Source organism: Plasmodium knowlesi, assembly GCF_000006355.2.
Source record: "Plasmodium knowlesi strain H genome assembly, chromosome: 4".
NCBI classification, from domain to species: domain Eukaryota; phylum Apicomplexa; class Aconoidasida; order Haemosporida; family Plasmodiidae; genus Plasmodium; species Plasmodium knowlesi.
In genome coordinates this window covers 955,946-974,254 of record NC_011905.2, presented here as the reverse complement: position 1 = coordinate 974,254, position 18,309 = coordinate 955,946, and the positions used below count along the sequence as shown (strand labels likewise).

The 18,309-nt window shown below is 38.6% G+C and overlaps 7 protein-coding genes across 7 annotated transcripts; 2 read left to right on the top strand and 5 right to left on the bottom strand.

The window, feature by feature from the left end:
• Positions 1–9: 9 nt before the first annotated feature.
• PKNH_0421800 (conserved protein, unknown function) lies at positions 10–1,683 on the bottom strand (the record flags this gene model as incomplete). The annotated part of the gene is made up of 4 exons (XM_002260624.1): positions 10–813; positions 1,011–1,192; positions 1,381–1,456; positions 1,594–1,683. 4 exons carry the CDS (start codon positions 1,681–1,683, stop codon positions 10–12), a joined length of 1,152 nt encoding a protein of 383 aa, XP_002260660.1.
• A 2,431-nt stretch (positions 1,684–4,114) lies between these two features.
• On the top strand, positions 4,115–5,161 carry PKNH_0421700 (ribonuclease H2 subunit B, putative; the record flags this gene model as incomplete). Its single annotated transcript, XM_002260625.1, has 1 exon — positions 4,115–5,161. One exon carries the CDS (start codon positions 4,115–4,117, stop codon positions 5,159–5,161), a length of 1,047 nt encoding a protein of 348 aa, XP_002260661.1.
• A 168-nt stretch (positions 5,162–5,329) lies between these two features.
• On the bottom strand, positions 5,330–6,631 carry PKNH_0421600 (cytochrome c oxidase assembly protein COX15, putative; the record flags this gene model as incomplete). Its single annotated transcript, XM_002260626.1, has 1 exon — positions 5,330–6,631. The coding sequence occupies one exon, from the start codon at positions 6,629–6,631 to the stop codon at positions 5,330–5,332; it is 1,302 nt and encodes a 433-aa protein (XP_002260662.1).
• Positions 6,632–8,061: 1,430 nt separating this feature from the next.
• On the bottom strand, positions 8,062–9,708 carry PKNH_0421500 (conserved Plasmodium protein, unknown function; the record flags this gene model as incomplete). Its single annotated transcript, XM_002260627.1, has 4 exons — positions 8,062–8,181; positions 8,340–8,599; positions 8,758–8,887; positions 9,199–9,708. 4 exons carry the CDS (start codon positions 9,706–9,708, stop codon positions 8,062–8,064), a joined length of 1,020 nt encoding a protein of 339 aa, XP_002260663.1.
• An 837-nt stretch (positions 9,709–10,545) lies between these two features.
• PKNH_0421400 (mitochondrial acidic protein MAM33, putative) lies at positions 10,546–11,310 on the bottom strand (the record flags this gene model as incomplete). The annotated part of the gene is made up of 1 exon (XM_002260628.1): positions 10,546–11,310. The coding sequence occupies one exon, from the start codon at positions 11,308–11,310 to the stop codon at positions 10,546–10,548; it is 765 nt and encodes a 254-aa protein (XP_002260664.1).
• Positions 11,311–13,795: 2,485 nt separating this feature from the next.
• PKNH_0421300 (mitochondrial import inner membrane translocase subunit TIM17, putative) lies at positions 13,796–14,284 on the top strand (the record flags this gene model as incomplete). The annotated part of the gene is made up of 1 exon (XM_002260629.1): positions 13,796–14,284. The coding sequence occupies one exon, from the start codon at positions 13,796–13,798 to the stop codon at positions 14,282–14,284; it is 489 nt and encodes a 162-aa protein (XP_002260665.1).
• A 1,483-nt stretch (positions 14,285–15,767) lies between these two features.
• Positions 15,768–17,399, bottom strand: PKNH_0421200 (methionine aminopeptidase 2, putative; the record flags this gene model as incomplete). Its single annotated transcript, XM_002260630.1, has 1 exon — positions 15,768–17,399. One exon carries the CDS (start codon positions 17,397–17,399, stop codon positions 15,768–15,770), a length of 1,632 nt encoding a protein of 543 aa, XP_002260666.1.
• Positions 17,400–18,309: the final 910 nt, after the last annotated feature.

The window sequence follows — 18,309 nt, the reverse complement described above, 5'->3', positions numbered from 1 at the left end:
CGGGGATGCTCATTTCACCAAGGTTCTTTTCGTGTGTACCCTCTTACTGAATGAAATATCCTTATCAATAGATGATGTTTTCATTTCCAAACTTCCCTTTGTACTCATGGAGGACAAATCGACATACGTTTCCTTTTTCTTTTTCTTTAAAGAATGCATTTTGGAAGTACCTGTTTTGTTGTTATCATTTATTAGTTCCGTGATAATATTTTTCATATCCTGTTTTGTTGAACGCCTTATATTTTTCATTCCAAAAGATGCGCTATTTTGTGCAGGATGGAGCTGACGTGTGTTGGACTTTGAGTAAGCGAACAAATCTTTTCGCTTTTCATTAATTATCCTTTCTTGCTCTGCATTTATATTTTTAATTTCGTTGTTTAATTTTTGTATATATTTTCTTCTTTCGTGCTCTCGTTTTTCTTCCCCAGTTTTCTCACCCCTTTTGTATTTGTTCGGCACATGTGCTTGTTCCACCGTCGCTACGTTGTCCACTTTGTAGAGAAGTTCTCCTTCGCCTTCTCTTGTGCTATTCATATCGTAATATATATCCTCGTCAGATCCAGTATCTTTCACAATGCAACTATTACTATGGGGTTGTTGATCAAAGTACTGATATTTTTCTCCTTTATATTTTTTATGAGAAATAACTGGGTCAGTGGTAATTGGGGGTCCACTGTATGATGGAAATTCTTCTCCATTCTCGCTATAAAAAGGTGCGACAGTTCCTCTCTTCATCATTTCTTTTAAAGACATAGATTGTTCTCCTGGGGAAGAATCGAAGTTGGGGGTGATTTGGACATTGCCAGGTTGCTCCTGCGTGGGTATGGTGAAAAGGGAGTTTTATTTATTTATTTATTTATTTATTTATTTTTTTATTTTTTTTTCTCTCTATATGACTCATATGGGAAAGCGTGTCCATATGTTCCACGCGGTAAAAACGCGTCAAGGCGACCTGTTAACCACTGTGTAATCACTGATTAATGACAATTTGTACGCTCTGCCGTTTCTACCTGTTCCTTTTTCCTCGCTTGGACATAGTTCTTCCACTCAGTTTCAGTCATCCCAATTTTCTCGGCCACATTTCTGCAAAGAATATCTTCAGGGTTCAAAATGTTGTAGTTCCCTATCCACATCTTGGGCTTCATTTTGTTTGGGTAATAAACGAAGGTGCCTTGGACAGTGCTCCCATCCACTGGTAAGGAGAAAAAAAATGAATGGTTGATTTGGGGGGCATAGAACTTAGTGGCATAACATGCACAAAGTGATGCCCGCATCATGAATAAAAAGAAGAAAAAAAAAAAAAAAAAAAAAAAAAAAAATGGTAATAAATTTGGAGAAGTATGTTTAGGAGACACTTATCCCTTTCCGAATTTTTCTTACTCGTTATGTTCTTGCTTAATGCTTCGTTCATCATTTTCCGTGGGAAGTCGGGATCTTCGACCATCTCGGGATCTCCCTGAAAAGGTGAACATGGTTCAGCGTATATGCATGGGGGCGTCCACAGGTCTACATATTTCCGTTCATGAGTAGGTACTCAGATGTCTATATATGCATGCTTCTCTTTGCGTTTGAGTAGCCTAGTCATCTTTGAACCTCATTTATTGTTCGGTACTCCCCAATCTTTGTGCTTAGCTCAAGCAGTGTCAATGGCCTTTTCGTTTGCCCACTGGATATGTTTCCCATTTGCAACTGGAACGTTTCTCTTGTGCCTTTTTCCCGTTGTGAGAACGTAGTTTCGGAAAGCGCCAATCGGTCTGCTCTTCTATATGAATGTTTATAGGTATAAACACACATACATACACAAACATATATTTGAGAGTGCGTGGTTCCTATGAAATCGGGTTGTGAGCGGGACAATCACAGACACAAACTTTCGATTCCACCAAGGAACTTGTACTTTTGCTCTGATTGGCACAACAAGGATGACACGACGAAATGTTTGAAACACTGCACAGATTCAGTGGTACCCTTTTCGCTATTTTCACTTAAAAGTGCTGTTGTTGCAGTTTTGTGAAGCTCGACAAGTTTCCTTTTAATTATTTTAAAATTTCTTTAAAGGTGTGCAAAAGAAAAAAAAAAAAAAAAAAAAAAAAAAAAAAATAGCGTACAACAATGGGGTGTGTAAAACCCTTTTATAGCAATTGAAAGTCCGGATTTGTTGCCTTTTCGAGGAACTGCTTACAGACTAAATAGTTTTTCTCCCATTAAAATTGGCTCAATTTGTTATATACAGCTAACAATATAAATTTTTCTTTTTTGTTTAGATAGAAATTTTTGTACTTCCCTTTTGTAAGTACCAAATTGTAGACATTTTTTTTTTTTTTTTTTTTTTTTTTTTTTTTCTTGCAGCTCAAAAGCTTAGGCATAGTAAAACATGTCCTACAAATTGGTAACATTGATTTTTTTGTGCTATATGGGTGTGTAAAGGATGAGGGCCTTCCATAAGCACATATATCCACACGCCCACCTTTGTTTTCATTTGTCTATACGCCTACGTAGGGGCGTTGAATTTTTTGACCTCCGTCGCTGTCTGTGTGGCATTTTGAGCGAGGTTTAGAGCGCTTTTTTTTTTTTTTTTTTTTTTTTTTTTTTTCTTTCGAGGTAGTGCCCATGTTGACTGTCATTTTCAAGGGGAGGATGACTTTCCGCCATTTTGACAAATCCCATTTGGACAAAATTCATTTTGCTACATCCCTATAACTGAACAGGTATACGCCACAAATCAGTACAAAGTTTTTTTCTTTTTTTTCTTTTATCCATTGGTCCCAATTCGTTGCCATTGGTCAAATTTGCGCAAGGCAGGCAGTGCAGTCGCCCCTCCCTCATTGTTCCTATCTATCCTTCCTCTTACATAAGTGTGCAAGCATGGCACATTACAGTTCCATTTTTTCCACTACGTTTAGAACAAACATGTCTACTTTTCATGGCAAATAAAAAGAGGGAAAAAAAAGTTTAAGACTAGCCAATTGAAAAAGCACACGAGGAATCAGCTGATAATGCCGTGCAATCTAATGCTAAAATAAAATTCTGTGTGTGATTCCTCAAGAGGGGGTAAACTGGGAATATCACCTCTTGCGCAAACACACGTATACATGTAGCCCTTTTCTATACATGTACATGTGTTTTGCTAAGAATGGTGTGTGTATATATATATATATGTAAGGAAGACTTGCCTTCCTTCTCGATACACTGTGCGTTAGAAGTGACAAAGTTGACAGAGTGAACTAGACTGCACAAAAGAACACACTAACAGGATAGAATAAAGCCACAAACATTTTACCTCTTTATTGAAAGAGTGCAATTTTTTTTTTTTTTTTTTTTTTTCTTCCCTTTTTACTGACTATATTTCGTTAGAGCATTTTTGCACATTTTACTTTACATGCGAAATTGTTCCTATTGTTCTGTTGGCTCTTGCCCTTTTTTTCTGTTTCCATCGAGGGCGATTACCGATAAAGGTGGGCATAGAAATAAATTCTCCATATAGGTATCCACACACATGTGTGTGTGGGAGGTTCTGTTACTGGATTTGGTCTTACATGGGTAAAGTGAGCGCGGAGGATCATTTCCCTTTCATTCACCTAACGTAATTAAGGCGGATAAAAAAATCACTGGATATGGAGTTTGTCTTCGCATAGGCATAGGTTCTGAAGTCATCATTCCTACTTTTGCGTTTATATAGATCCTCCTATGTTACATTTCTTTTCTGGAACCTATGGAGACATGGCCTTGGGGGGAGGCCTAATTGGCCACTTGCTATTTTTTGCGGGCTATTTTGACCGCGCGCATGTCCCGCTAGAGACGCCTCATTGCGGGGCAAAGGCTCCCCCGATTTTTTGCGCTTCCGCATAATGGTACATATACATATGCACGCGCTTTCGACTTGTGGCATGAGGTCCCCACGCCTGAGGGAAGAGGAATTCACACGGAATTTCGCAGGTCGTCATGTGAGGCAAGCTTAATATGGGAGGATCCCCATTTGTAGGCATTTGGGAGGCAGATAAAAAGTGAAAAAATATGCCGCGAATTTTGTTCCTACAAAATTGCCAGGTCAATTTACCTTGTCAATTTGCCTTGTTAATTTGCCTTGTCAATTTGCCGACCTCCTTTCCGCACGATGGAGGATGGGAAGAATGCGTTTCTGTTCCACCTGTTCTCCTCCCCAGAGAGCGAGCAGGCGGGAGAACAAAAAGCCAAGGTGACAAATTACAGGTTCATCAAATTGCCAAGCATAAGCGAGCCACATAAATGTGTATTATACCACTACAATGAAAGGAACAATCTCCTCTACCTGCTGGAACGGAATTACTACAATCCCAAAATTGAGTCAATAAAACATGAAAATGAAAAAATAAACAAAAGTTGCGTGTCCCTTTTTATAAATAATTACGCTGTGCAAAACGATTGCAGTTTTTTCTGTTATCCCATCGATGCAATTTTTCTCTTCATAAGTATCATTTATCAAAATTCCACCAGTAACACGTATACCACACTGGGGGATTACCTAGACAATGTTTTAAAAGACAAAGAGAAGAAGGAACAAAACGAAATAAGGAAAAATTTCTTTTTCATTTTTAGCGAAAATGTAAGTAACATCAAGGAGAGGATAAAAAATGTCTGTGACGAATGTTATGAAATGGGTAAGAATTATTTCAAACCGAATTTAAAAAAAGTTCAAAATTTTTACAATCTTAAATGTATTAATTTATTCAATTATATTATTGAGAACAAAATTATTTTCTCTGATTATGCACACACTGTGGAGGAGGATATTTTAAAGAAACACAATGCTGACATGGATCTCCATGCGAATACAATATCCAAAGTTAAAAAGAATAAGTTGAAACAAATCCATGTGTATGATGAATATAAAAAATTGGTAGACTCATATGTTATACAATTTAATAAAAAGTACTACAAATTTTGTGGATCCAATTTAAGAACTTTTGTTTGGCTAATTGTCAAGGGCTTCATGAGTTGGTCTTTGACTGAAAAACTCACACCCCGTGATATACAGGAAAAATTGAGCAAAATGAAGGAGGACGATAAAATGAAGAAAATGCAACAAAATAATACTTCCTCAAAAGGGAAGAAACACTCCCTGCAACAGCCCAGAAATCAGCTGATGATCGAATCCTTTTTTAAAAAGAAAAAGACCAAGTGAGATGTGCGTCCTCCACGGTATATCACTGGAAGGGGAAGAAGCACAAACAAGCGAATCCCTGTGTTGTACCCCATTTTGACAAGTTGCCTTAAAGGCGACGCAGAGGAGGGGGGAGTCAACATGGGGGAAAAAAAAAAAAAAAAAAAAAAATGCACAGAAATATGCTACTTACACGCGGAACACCCGCTTGGCCAAGTGAAGCAGAGTGGACAGAATGCAGAAGCCTCCGAACTGGTGCACCAGAGCCAGGTGGACAGGCACGTGGTGCACAAGGGTGCTTATGCCGGTGAGCATTTGGGCAGTTGTGATGAAGGGTAACACGATGAAGAGGCGTTTGGTTTTCTTGCTAAGTGCCATTTTCTGTGACCAGTAGTATAAGAGGAAGCTATTCAAGACAATCAAGTAGCTCAGCATTCGATGATTAAACTGCACCAGGGCTGTGTTCTCAAACAGCTGCTCATACTTCCTTTTTTTGTTCAAATAAAAATTTTTCACATCATCCGGAATAAATTTGTCTAACATTTTGGGCCACGTGTTGTAGGCATACCCTGCATCATTCCCAGCCACAAAGCCTCCATACATAATATTAGAAAGAACGAGAATGGCAAAAGAGAGCAGGCCTAACTTGGTCCTCCTCGTAATGTTTCTCCGTTCATACGTTTCGTGTATTAATTGATTTCGTAAAAATTCTGGCCATTCGGCTATTTGACTCTTGGCAAATAGCTTCCTTAGTTTGCCCACCTCGATCAACGTGAGTCCATTTAGAAAAAGATAGCTGTAGGTTACGGTGGCACAGAAGAGATGGAAGACTAATCTGTATGGAGAAACCCTGGGGGTTTTATTTTCTGTCTGTGGAATTTCAAACCCACTTTTAACCATCCACCAACCTACAAATCCTTGAAATGTTCCTAAGGCGAAAATGACACTCAATTTTTTAATCATACTTTTTTTTAAATAATTTTTATATAAAAAAAAACTAGCACCTCCGACAAAAAATAATCCTATAAAACGACCAAATGTTCGGTGTAGCCATTCATTAAAAAAAATTTTTTTATAATCCTCCAAGGACAGATTATAATGTACTTGTTTATATTCCGGTGTTAATTTATACTTCTCAAATTCTCGCATCCATTCTTCTTCATCCTTGGGGTAATTTACGCCCTGAAATTTCCAGTGTGTTATTGACAACCCACTTTCGGTCAAGCGGGTGTAACCTCCTATACTTATCATACCCAGTATTAACAGGCTGCATGTGTTCAGCCACATTCCTACTTTAAATTCCTGGCCTTCCTTCACATAATTCATGTACCTATTCGCCTTCTTAATTATGAAGGATTCTTCTGCTTCACTCAATTTGTTGAATGTGTTGAAGAACCTCTTACTCTGCAATGCCCTCTTCAAGGCTGCCCTTTCGAGCCCGTTCCGTACATGGGCATAATGCCCCAAAGAGACGACTCTGTATAGGCACATGTTCACTTGCAGCTGGGAGGTGCAAACTGTGAGCTATGCCAAAGTGCAAATATTCGCACACACATACACAAAAAGGGGACACAGGGGAAAAGGGGCGGGAAGGAAAGAGGAGGTGAGTATACCACGCGACAGAACTATGCTTAGTCATGTCAAAAATTGAAAAGGGGGCGTTTCAGGTAGAAGGGCATCTCAGGGCATTCTTCCCAGTATAGAAACTACGGATAGGAAAAAGAGGTTAACCCCTCCACTGTTCAATAATTCGTATTCCACACATGGAAGGGTTATATTATTCTCACAGATGCTATCCCCCTAATTAGGGTAATATTTATCACCTTGAAAAGGGGAGAAAATCGGTTAGTCATCCATGTGGGACTTATTTTTCCATCGCCCCTTTTTGTACAGATGTATGATAAGCTTTGTTGATTCCATTCGGAGCATATTTTGCAAAAAGAAAAATTACCCTCGTTTATTTCTACTGTTCTCCCTTTTTTTTTTTTTTTTTTTTTTTTTTTTTTTTGTGCGCAAAGGAATATTTACATGTGGCCCTTACATGTTTCAAAGGTAACGGATAATAAGCCCAACGCCGGAGCACTTTTTTAACCTATAGATGTACGACGGCGAGAATTCTTTGTGGATTCAAAAGGTTGGTGCTTCTTCGCTGTGCAGTAGCAAGAGAGAGCGAATCCACCTTCTCGGCAAAATAATTTTTGGTGTGCGTTACACCTGCGGGAATAACGAGGATGTGTCTTGTTACTTTGGATGGGATGTGGCTACAACATAGTGAATACCTCCTGAAGATGAGGCCAAAATAATATCAAATTGTCCACACATTTTTTTTTTTTTTTTTTTTCTCATATGAGTTTTATTAATAAAAAAAAAAAAAAAGGTGAAGGGGTGATGTGGTAGCGTCCCTAGCAATGGTCGTGCACCTCCTCATGTGTGCAGCTATACAGGCCACGTGTAGCAACCAGCGTAAGCCCCAATGGGGGTACCCAGTATGATGGAGAAAGTTAGCACAAACCTACATGTTAACTGTTAATCATTCATCATGTACACATCAATCCGAGGCAAGCGCGTGGTGTACACTGTTGTTGCTGGTGGCGTGTGTGTGGGGGGGTAGTACCTGGCCAACACGAATCAGAAACAATTGCGATAAATCAAATAATGTGCAGCTCTTTTTAAGAGTGGTCTGAAGCACCTTTGGGACAGAATTATGCAGTCAAATTGCAGCACCCACAATGAAAGATAAAAAAAAAAAAAAAAAAAAAAAAACTATACCACAAAACAATTGGAGTATCGATGGAAGGAATGAAGAAAGTGAACAAGTTGCGAAGTATGTCCACTGCGTGCTTAACAATGCGAATAAAAAAAATGGAATGCAGAAACAAATCTTTTTCAAGGGGAAAAAGAAAGCATTAGTTTCGTTTGAGTCAGCAGCAAGGGGTGGAACTTTCTTCACCTGCAATTTTGAGATACATGGGGGCATTCCACGTGGATCCCTCCAACGTATACCTACTATTTAACGATCTAATTTTAACTATCTTTTTAGCCTGTAAAAAAGGAACGAAAAAGATTCGGATGAAATTGGGCATAAGTGGGAATAATTGAAGTCGCCTGAAAATGACGCTCTTTTGCTCATGCCATTTATTCCGCGAAAAACGAAATGTGTATGTTTATTTAGGGGGATCCCTATTTTGCCGCACATTACCAAATTGTGGTGCCCCGTTACGTGGCTCCTGTCAGGTTCATCTCCACCTGATTCATAATTATTCAAGGGAAGACGCATTACGTGACTTTCCAGGTGATTCTCCAAGTAGTTCCTCAAGGGAATGTTTTCTTCCTCTAAGTCGTTCTTCACTATGTAGTCTCTCAAATGGTTCGCATGAGCAGGAAATGCGACGAACTCGTTGGAAAATCCTCTCTGTTCATTTAAGGGGGTCTCCTTACGCTGCAAAGAAGCATTTTTACCTGCAAAAAAAAAAAAGGGGGGGAAATAACTTGGGTTCACTTTTAAAAGGCATAAAAAATGGGACATATTAGGGGGAGGGGGGAGATTAAAAAAAGAATGTCTGCTCTAATATATTTGGAAGAGAGTGATTAAAATAGAAAGGAATAATCTGTTCCACCTTTTAAGACATTCCTAGTGTGATTTAACGCCCTGTCTTTGTAGTTCAAACGAATATTGTACATTGCGTTTGTCTTTAGGTAGGATCGATTTAGCTTGAGCAGGTCCATGGGGTAGCAATTGTATGTGCCCTGAAATGAAATAAGAAATTTTTTTTTTTTTTTCTTATTACGAACACTGTGCAGCGATCGCCGCCGGGGATACATAGAATGGTCAATGAAAAAATGGTCTAGTCATATTTTTGTTAGAATCATTCCCCTAGAATAGGCAACAATTAGCATGTTAATTGTTATGGCGCTCTTCCAAACAGAGGAGATTATCTTATTTTTTTTCTTAATTCGCATTCCTGCATGGGCATTTTTGCAGAGGCAACAGAATTTAGTGCGAGCATGTATACGCTCCTCTGCACTGTGAATGCTTAAGAAGGCAATCATTTACGTACATTTTCCAGCAAGACGTACACGTAATTTTCCCCTATAAATTTTAAAAACTTGCCCTTTCCTTCAGGTGCTACAATCTCACACATGTCATCCAGCACATCTGAAATGGGGTCATTCCTCTGCACTACTATGTCCTGCACTTTCTGTTTTCTGCTGGATGGTATGTAACTGCTTGGGTGCTTATCTATTTGCAGACTTTCCAGAGAGCTTTTACTCTTATAGAAGCATTTGGATTGCACTATGCTCTGACGACTTCGATTGCTTTGATTGATCCCTTTTTCGATTGACCCTTTTAAATCGTGCGAAGAGCTCGTCGCGCTTGATATTTTGGACTGCGAAGAAGCACTGTAGTCGTAGATCGCTCCAAATTTTTTCTCGTTTCTGGCCGGGTGCCTGTTGAAAACTATCCCACGGTCCTCATCGCAGTATTTCATCATTGCTTCTGCCATATCGTCTTTGTTGCACAGCTTTAAATAATTCACAAGGATGTCCCTTTTGCTTACGTTTTCCATGTTTGAAGTATGTATTGGGAAAGCTGTGTGCATTGAATGGAAGACAGAAAACGCCTATTTTGCGTTAAAGAGAAAAACTGCCTTTATTCCGCAAAAGAAAAATTGAACATTTTACACCTCCTTTAAATGCTACAGCAGCGCACACCCTGTAATACAGGACCGTTGTAAAAAAAAGAAAAAACGCACACACACCTGCAAAGTAAGTGAACTCGCCAGTTCATTACATAAACAACCAATTTTTACATTCTATATGAAGAAGAAAAAAAAAAGCTGTAAAAAAAAAAAAAAAAAAAAAAAAAAATACACAAAGAACACAAAATGGCTAGATTTTTTCCATGTTTACCTGACCTGTTCATGCAAAAGTGAACTTTTTTTTTTTTTTTTTTTTTTTTTTTTCGCCTTGTTGCTTCACGTTCCCTTTTTAAGCCGCATGATGTTGCAAAAAATGGAACTCGCTTTTATGTGTATTCTTCCCGTTCGCAGAGAAAGAAGTACAATAGCATGCTTCCATAATGGGCGATGTAATACAGGATAAAAAAAAAGAAAAAAGCTGAGACAACAATTTAAATTAATAATTCTTTAAAAATGAGTTTTGTTGTAGTTAATTTAAAAAATACAGTTAATTTTCGCCATGAAAATAAACTGTTAAAGGAGGTGGGTGAGCTCATAAATTGTGGCACTTAACAATTTATATAATGCATAACATAGGCATTGCATACCATGTAGGGAAAATGATATGAGATGTCAGTCTGTACACATATATATAAAAATAGTTAATACGTGTTTCGTACACACAATTTTATGTTAAAAAGTGGGGAGGGGGGCGAGGGAAAGAAATTAAGATTCGATAAAGTTCGAAATGTTCTGTAACCATGACATGTATTCTCTTTGCTCTTTGTCAATGCTACAGGAATCGATAAAATCACACAACTCGGAGTCTACTCCTAAGTTCGCCAACCATTCGTCGAGCGAAGTTTGTAAGGAGTCATCGAGGTCTTCAAATTCAGGTCCATTATAAGCTGAAACGGAATTTTTTCCTTCTTCATTTTTATAATACTTAACATTTCCAATCATATATCTGAATTTCTCATCATTCTGTAAGGTGGTACAATAAAAGGTAATGCCTCCTTGTTTGTTTGGCTTTTCAACGGTGACAGAAAAGTCAGTCATTTCTGCTTGCGCTTCATTTTCTCCTTCGGCTTGAAATGGGGATACAAGTTGAAAATCGATAATAATTTTCATTCCATCCACATTTTTGGTTAACACCATGTTAACATCTCCTTCCTGTTCCTCAAATTTCCATCCTGAGGTCTGCAAAAACTTCTTAATATTATCTGGTGCCTCATAATTCGACTTCTCATGTTGCACTTCTGCTTTTACAACTTCGGACAGTTTCTGCGCTTCACCTGAAGCAAATCTTTTTGCTCCAATAATAGAACCGGAATGGGTGGCTTGGTACCTTTGCCCATATTTTCCAAGATTTATTATGTTGGAAAACTTTCTCTTATTCAGGTTGGTTAGCTCCTGCACAGAGGTGTTCAGGTGCTTTCCCAAGACTTTTCCTTTACAGATATTTGTAGCGTTTCTTTTCAAGAAATTCATTTTTTCAAAAGTGGTGTTTAAAGTGTGGATATGATACAGTGTGGTATACTTCACTGGGTATAAAAAGGCTGCTTCTTCGTGTAACCCGAACTATATACACAGAAAAGAGCTACGCTCAGATGTTCGCTTGGGGAGGCACGTGTGAAAATTATGAGCAAGGTTCATCCACTAACGGTGATGCAGGAAAGGCTCTACAATTGGGTGTTACCTTTATTTTAGCTATTTTATTTATTTATTTTGTTGTTTCAAAAACAGATGGGAGAAACACTGCTTAACGTTAAAACTGTGGCGTGGCAACTGTGTGGTTAGTTTTCTCAGTTCACTCGCACGTGAGGAAAAAATGTTTCGGAGGTGCTGAATTTGCGCGGAATGATAAATGATAACCTATGACATCATGCTTTCGTAAAATTTTCACATTTTTGCGATTTTAAAAAGAATTAAAACGACGAGGGGGGGGTTACTGATACCAGTAATGTACATTTATTCATGTACGTGTACGGGGCATATATATTATATATATGTATTTGTGCGTTGCGGCACATTCCCACTAACTTTTTTCTGCATAAGTCAGTCTCGCCCCAGATAATGCGCATCTGAGCATTGTACACTCAACCTGCACCAAAAAAAAAAAAAAAAAAAAAAAAAAAAAAAAAAAAAAAAAAAAAAGGCGACGGGATGACTATTAAGCGGAAAAGTGGTTATGTGAAAATTTCGTTTCCTTCCAATTGACTAATATGTATGATGGTGTGAAAATGTACTGCTTCGTTCTATCCATTCATTTGACATTCATGTGCGTGTAGGCCTTTTCGACAAGCAAATTATGCCTCTAAGTGTAGGCTCCCATTTGAGGAGAAAACTGTAGGAGCGAGGGAATGTATGTGGGTATGCCGCCATTTGTAGGGCACTGTTGACTGCGCACCCAAAAAAAAAGTGTTAAAAATGGGTGCATACATAACTACTATATAAGGTGATGTAGAAGCCACAACCCTTGCACATGGGCAGTATACATTTCTGCGGCACCTTGTATGCAGTGGTAATTGTGGCGTTCAAAAAAGGGAGGATTACTTGAGTACATATGTTCTTGCGCGCGCCGCTTAACCCTGCAGTGGTAACCCAAGCGCATACAGTCATATATAGATCCCAACTTTATAAGAAATTAAGGGGCAATAAAAATAAACAAATTCACCTTTACGTAAGAAGGATAAAGAAAAATAAAAGAAAAAATTCCTATATTTTTATTATTTTTTTTTTTTTTTTTTTTTTTTTTCATGCCGATTTTGCATACAGTACTTAAAATTAAAACCCTTTTTAAGCGAATTGAAAATTTTGTTTTTAAACTGATGCGGCAGAGGAAGTTTGATACCTTTGCAAGATTTTACAATTGAGTGAAATGAACGCTTATCTACGTGGGAGTACTTCAAGTGGTCCCCACTGAGAAGGCGATAAGTTCACGTTGCCAAGCTGGGCGTTTTAAATGTGCCACAGGGTGGTACAATTATTTGTGTAAAGAACACGGTGACAACTGAGTCAAGTGTACGACACTGTGCCATCTGTGTGATCTACGCTATTTTTTACAGCGCTCCAAATACCTCTTGTGGTAGCACACCCTTCGCATATCGTGCCAAATAACAGAAGTTGATTTAGTGGCATAGAAGAGATTCTTCTTAGGGAAAAAATTTCTCTTTAACGTATGCACACCGCGCGGAGCGAACATATGGGTAGATATATATATATACATACCTGTATATGTGTATATGCCTATGTATGTATGCTCATACGAACGCCCAGGAGTGCTTGCGCAGAGGAGAATGTGAACCCCGCCCCGTGTTAAGCATCATGTACCATATTTATAGAGTAGATAAGGTTACCCATAGGTGCATCTATACCCGAAGAAGGTACACGGAATGACACTTTTGTGGAACTACACCCAAGTTGCGTATATTGGAGTAAGCGGTTTAAAAAAAAAAAAAAAAAAAAAAAAAAGAGGTGACTTGATTTCATGGCTAAAGTTCCTACAAACAACTTCGACCTTTTTTTTTTTTTTTTTTTTTTCCAACCTTTGTAAATTTCGTTGCAAAAGCGTCCTTCGCTTTACAAACTTGTAAAACATTTCCCGTTAGTGTTTTAATGCATAAACTGCCCAAGTAGAAGAAACATATTTCTGAAGAAGCCAAAATTGGAGCGCAAACGAAGAAATGTATTAAAGTGTTGGATGATCTTACAACATATAAAATTAAACACAGTGGTACACCGTTGTGTAGGAATGTAAATGAATGCGAACCTTTTGCACACATAACGGAAGTCCTTTCATTTATATGTATATATATCTTTTTCTCTTTTCCGCCTTTTGAGGAGTGAATATTCAATCACCATCGCACAATCGTATTATTTATAACAGAAGCTGCCTGTACAGAAAAAAAAGGGGCATATATTTTATTTTATTATTATTATTTTTTTTTCCCTTTTGAGTGATATGTTTTAAAAAATGTTACAAGAAAGAGACTTAGCGAGAGAACCATGCCCTGACAGAATTATAGAAGATATGGGTGGCGCTTTTGGCATGGGTTGCATAGGAGGGTACATATGGCATTTTTTAAAGGGCGCAAGAAATAGCCCCAAGGGGGATGTGTTAAGTGGTGCTTTGTACAGCGGGCGCATGAGGGCCCCAATTCTGGGAGGTAACTTTGCCGTGTGGGGAGGCACATTTAGTTGCTTCGATTGTACATTTCAATATATACGGAAAAAGGAAGACCACTGGAATGCCATAGGTAGTGGTTTTTTCACTGGTGGTGTTTTAGCCATGAGGGGTGGTTGGAGATCAGCATCGAGGAATGCAATCGTCGGTGGAGTCCTGCTAGCAATTATAGAAGTCGTTTCGCTTGTATTGACCCGTAAGACAACACCAACCCCTAGACAGCAATTTCAGCAACAGATGGAGTTGGAAAAAAAAATGGCATCCAAAAATAGCAAATAATGACCGCGTATGTTTATATGACCGTGAAATGTTATGATATTTGTTCTGTGCGTAGTGATATATCAGTTCCTATGTACAGGTTAATCTTTCCCTCAACACTACCGTTAACCAATATGTGTGTGTATAGTCTTATCAATTTTAATTAATAACTTGCGCATGTTACATGTATGTAGCGCATTTCAAAGGTGGAGCTTTTCTCTACTTTTTTTTTTTTTTTTTTTTTTAATTCTGTGCCTTCTCATACTTCATTCTTGTGGTGCATATGTCTCTAGCTTCTATGCAAAAGTTGCTCCACATGTGTATGTGAGTATGCCTCGGGTTAGTTCTTTTCCCCCCCCCGCTTGGCTGCTTCCCTCGCGTTGTCATTTTCCCAAAGCTGCATGTTTCAAAAATCTCAATTTTTGTTTTATTTTTAAGTGGAATTAATAACTATTCGTAATGTTGCGTTGGTACATGTGCATGGAGTTGCATTCAAGCGGCCCTTGCGCGATCGTTACGCCGCCACTGCGTGATCATGTATGATGCCGCTGTGCGCATTATTGCCCCCTATTTATTTATTTACGTACTTATGCTTTTTTTTTCTTTTTTCTTTTCTTTTTTTTTTTTTTTGTGTCTTCTGTAACACACGAATTTTTTAATATCCAAGCCTTCCAAAAAATGGGAGAATAAAAATTTGTTAAAAGGGTTTGGTTTTCCATTTCGGATGGCCATTTGGTGCTACCATTTCGTGTAGGCGCGATGCAGGACCCCCAATGGATCCGTCGCTCTCCGTTCAGCACGTTGCGCAATTTTAATCCACGGTGCTAAAAGAATAAGTTATTAAAAAATGGACTAAGAGTATTGGTTGAGAGTTGCTTCGAATTGGGTTGTGACATTTGACGTGTCTGTGTGTATTCCCCAACAATGTTTCCGACGCGCGGTACTTGGGGATATACAGTGCGGTGGTGTTAAAAATAGTTTCGGATAAGCCTTGCGATGGGTGCAAGGAGCAGGCGTATTTCCATACGCCTTGCGCGTGCGGTTCCCCTGGGATGAAATAAGAAAAAAAAAAAAAAAAAAGAGTGGGAAACTGCTTTTTTTTTTTTTTTTTTTTTTTTTTTAATAGGCGCGGAAATAATTTACAAAATTGATACTATTTTATGCTACACTCCGTTGATATTTGCTCACACGGAGTTGGAGCGCCTACCTGATAGGATAAATATGTGCACAGCTAACAACCCCCTTGTGTGAAACAGCACAGGCACACAGTTGGGGGAAGGAGACATTTCATCGTAGTGGACTGGTTCATCCAGACAAGGTGTACTTAAAATGTGCAGCTTGTTGGAGGTTCTTTCCCCCCCAATAGATGTATAGCACCACTTGTACCGAATAAACGTAGGTTAATAATGTCACAGAAAAGTGCTCTGCTATAATGTCAACGGTGTTATTGTGCATAAGGAAAGGGGGAAGGTGTTCTACACTGGGAATTTGCCTTCCTAAAAGTTCAGAAATCTGGCCCTCGAGATAAAACCTCCTTACATGTGGGGCGCAGCAAAATGGTGTGCTCCATTTGAGATGTAAAGGAGTTTTTCACATCGCACAAGGGAGGATAGGGTTCCACGATATTTAAATCAACCAAGGTTTTTAAAGCCATAAAATGTCTCTTCTGTCCTAAATCATCCAACCATCTATGACAAAATGGCAAGGTATCAAAATTATCGTTAATAACTTTTAATAGTGTTTTTGCAGAATTTAATCTAATGGGTACAAATTGTTTATCTGGATTTCTCATGTAATGGGAGCATTCATTGCCATGTGTAACATAGCCCTTTCCAGTGGATGCAAAAGTTTCAATTGCAAATAATTCTCCCTCTTCCATTATTTCATTTTCTTCTTTCTGTTTTACAATGGGAACACATTTCCCCCCATGAATAATATACTTATTAATGGAATGCCCTCTGAGATTTGAAATGGCTTTTATAGGATAAATTTTTTTGTTTAATTCTATTTCGTATGATTCGATAGCTTCTTGGATAGCTTCTCCTATGTCACACATTCTGGCGTCAATTCCTGCTTCTCTAATGCCTGTGTTGGTTCCATCTTGCGTAGCCTTAATAAGGTTATCGTACTTTTCGTTAAAAGCAATGGTAAAAGCACAGTCGATTATGTACCCATTAACATGTACTCCGAAATCCAACTTACATACATCATCATATTTTAGAACCGTTTCGTCTCCATAATTTGGAGTGTAATGAGCTGCACAATGGTTTAATGAACAGCCCGTTGGAAACCCCCAACCACAATTTAACTTATGTGATAAAATCAACTCCTTTGTTTTTTTCTCTGTCTCCTTTACTATGTCTATCATTTTTCTTCCCGGTTGGACATACGCCTGTATGTATTTCCTAACTTGCCTATGACATTCCGCAGCTTTTCTTAAATCTTCATAATAATCCAAACTTATCTTTTCTAGTTCTTTTTTTTCTTGCAGTGTTTTTCCACTAAGGACATGTTTATAATTTTGAATTTCTCCAATTGGGTAATCCTTCCCTTGGTAAACCATTTCGATTGGTACCGTTGGCGGATTCGTTTGTATGCTCATTTCTACTTGGGGCCAATTTTTTAGTAATCTTATGTGGCTATTATTTTGCTCCTCCATTAGGTGTTCTTTCAGGGTGATGTTTTTTTTTATTACTTCAATTTCGAATTCGTCAAAGTCTATTTTGTTTTTCTCTTCCGTCGGTACCTGTTCTGCTTCGTCTTCTCCTGCGCATTGGCCATTTGGAGCGGGTTCCTTTTCGTTTACTTGGCTTTTGAATTCGTTCAGAATGAGATCTAGCTTGTCCACCTTCTTCTTGCTCTTCTTCGCGGGAGTCTTCCCGCCGTTTCCATTGCTCTTGTTGGCTTTGTTGTTGATGCTCGCTTTGTTTGGAGCCGCCTTGTTGGCTGTTTCCTTGTACACCGCCTGCACATCGGCGCACTCCCTCTTTTCGTTCTCGTTCTGGGTTGTCGTTTTATTCCCTTCGCTGGGGACACCGCTACCTTTCCCACCCTTACTCTTCTCATTGTTCTGCGTAGGCTTCTTCTTCGCGCTGGTGGTGGTGCCCTTCGCCCCACCCTTGTTACTCTTGTTCATCTTGATTGGAGCACTTCTTGGAGGGATCTTCTGTTTGGATGAGCATACGGTTATGCCCGATTGATTAGCACGCGTATGGTTGTGGTATGCCACACGCGCGGGGGAAGGGGAATCGTCCCTCTGTTTATGATTCTTCCCGTTAGAGATATTTCACTTGTTCTTTTTTTTTTTCTTTTTTTTCTTTTTGCCCTTCTGCACAATTTCAAAATTTTGGGGGGGTGAAAAAGGAACCACTTTGCCTGCACGCTGCTCTGTTGGATATTTCTGTTGCGCACGTTTTTGGCTACTTGGCAGAACGGCTCAGTGGGGCCGATGTTTTCCGGGTGGCACACTGCTAAATAAACAAACAAATAATAGCATAAAATAAATAAAAATACATAAAAAGATACATATACATGTACATAAAATACGCGTGCATACTTGTGATGTACTTCGCTGTGGTCGGCGTCGGAAAGTATGCATTGTGGGAAGTATTTCCAATTTTTTTTTTTTTTTTTTTTTTTTTTACTTTTCCGACTCCCCTCCTGCGCGCATAACCATATATAACATACAGAATATACTTCTACATCTGACGCACATGCGCTTCTGCCCCTGGGCGCCTTAGTTTGCTACTTTTTTTTTTTTTTTTTTTTTTTTTTTTTTTTTTTTCGCATCATTTGTTCTTTCCACCTCGAGATTGGCAACTTGCGCGAAGGCATCCTGTATACAATAAGAATACCAAAAATACGAACAAACTTGGAATTTTTTTTTTTTTTTTTTTTTTTTCTTTTTTTCCTTATTATCCCACTGTTTGTTTGCGTTTCATTTTTTCATAGCGCATCTTTAACGATATTATCTGCCAACCTTTCATTTGTAATTTCCATTTGTTTGGGTTTTACAAGAATACGTACCAAGTACGCGCGCTATACAT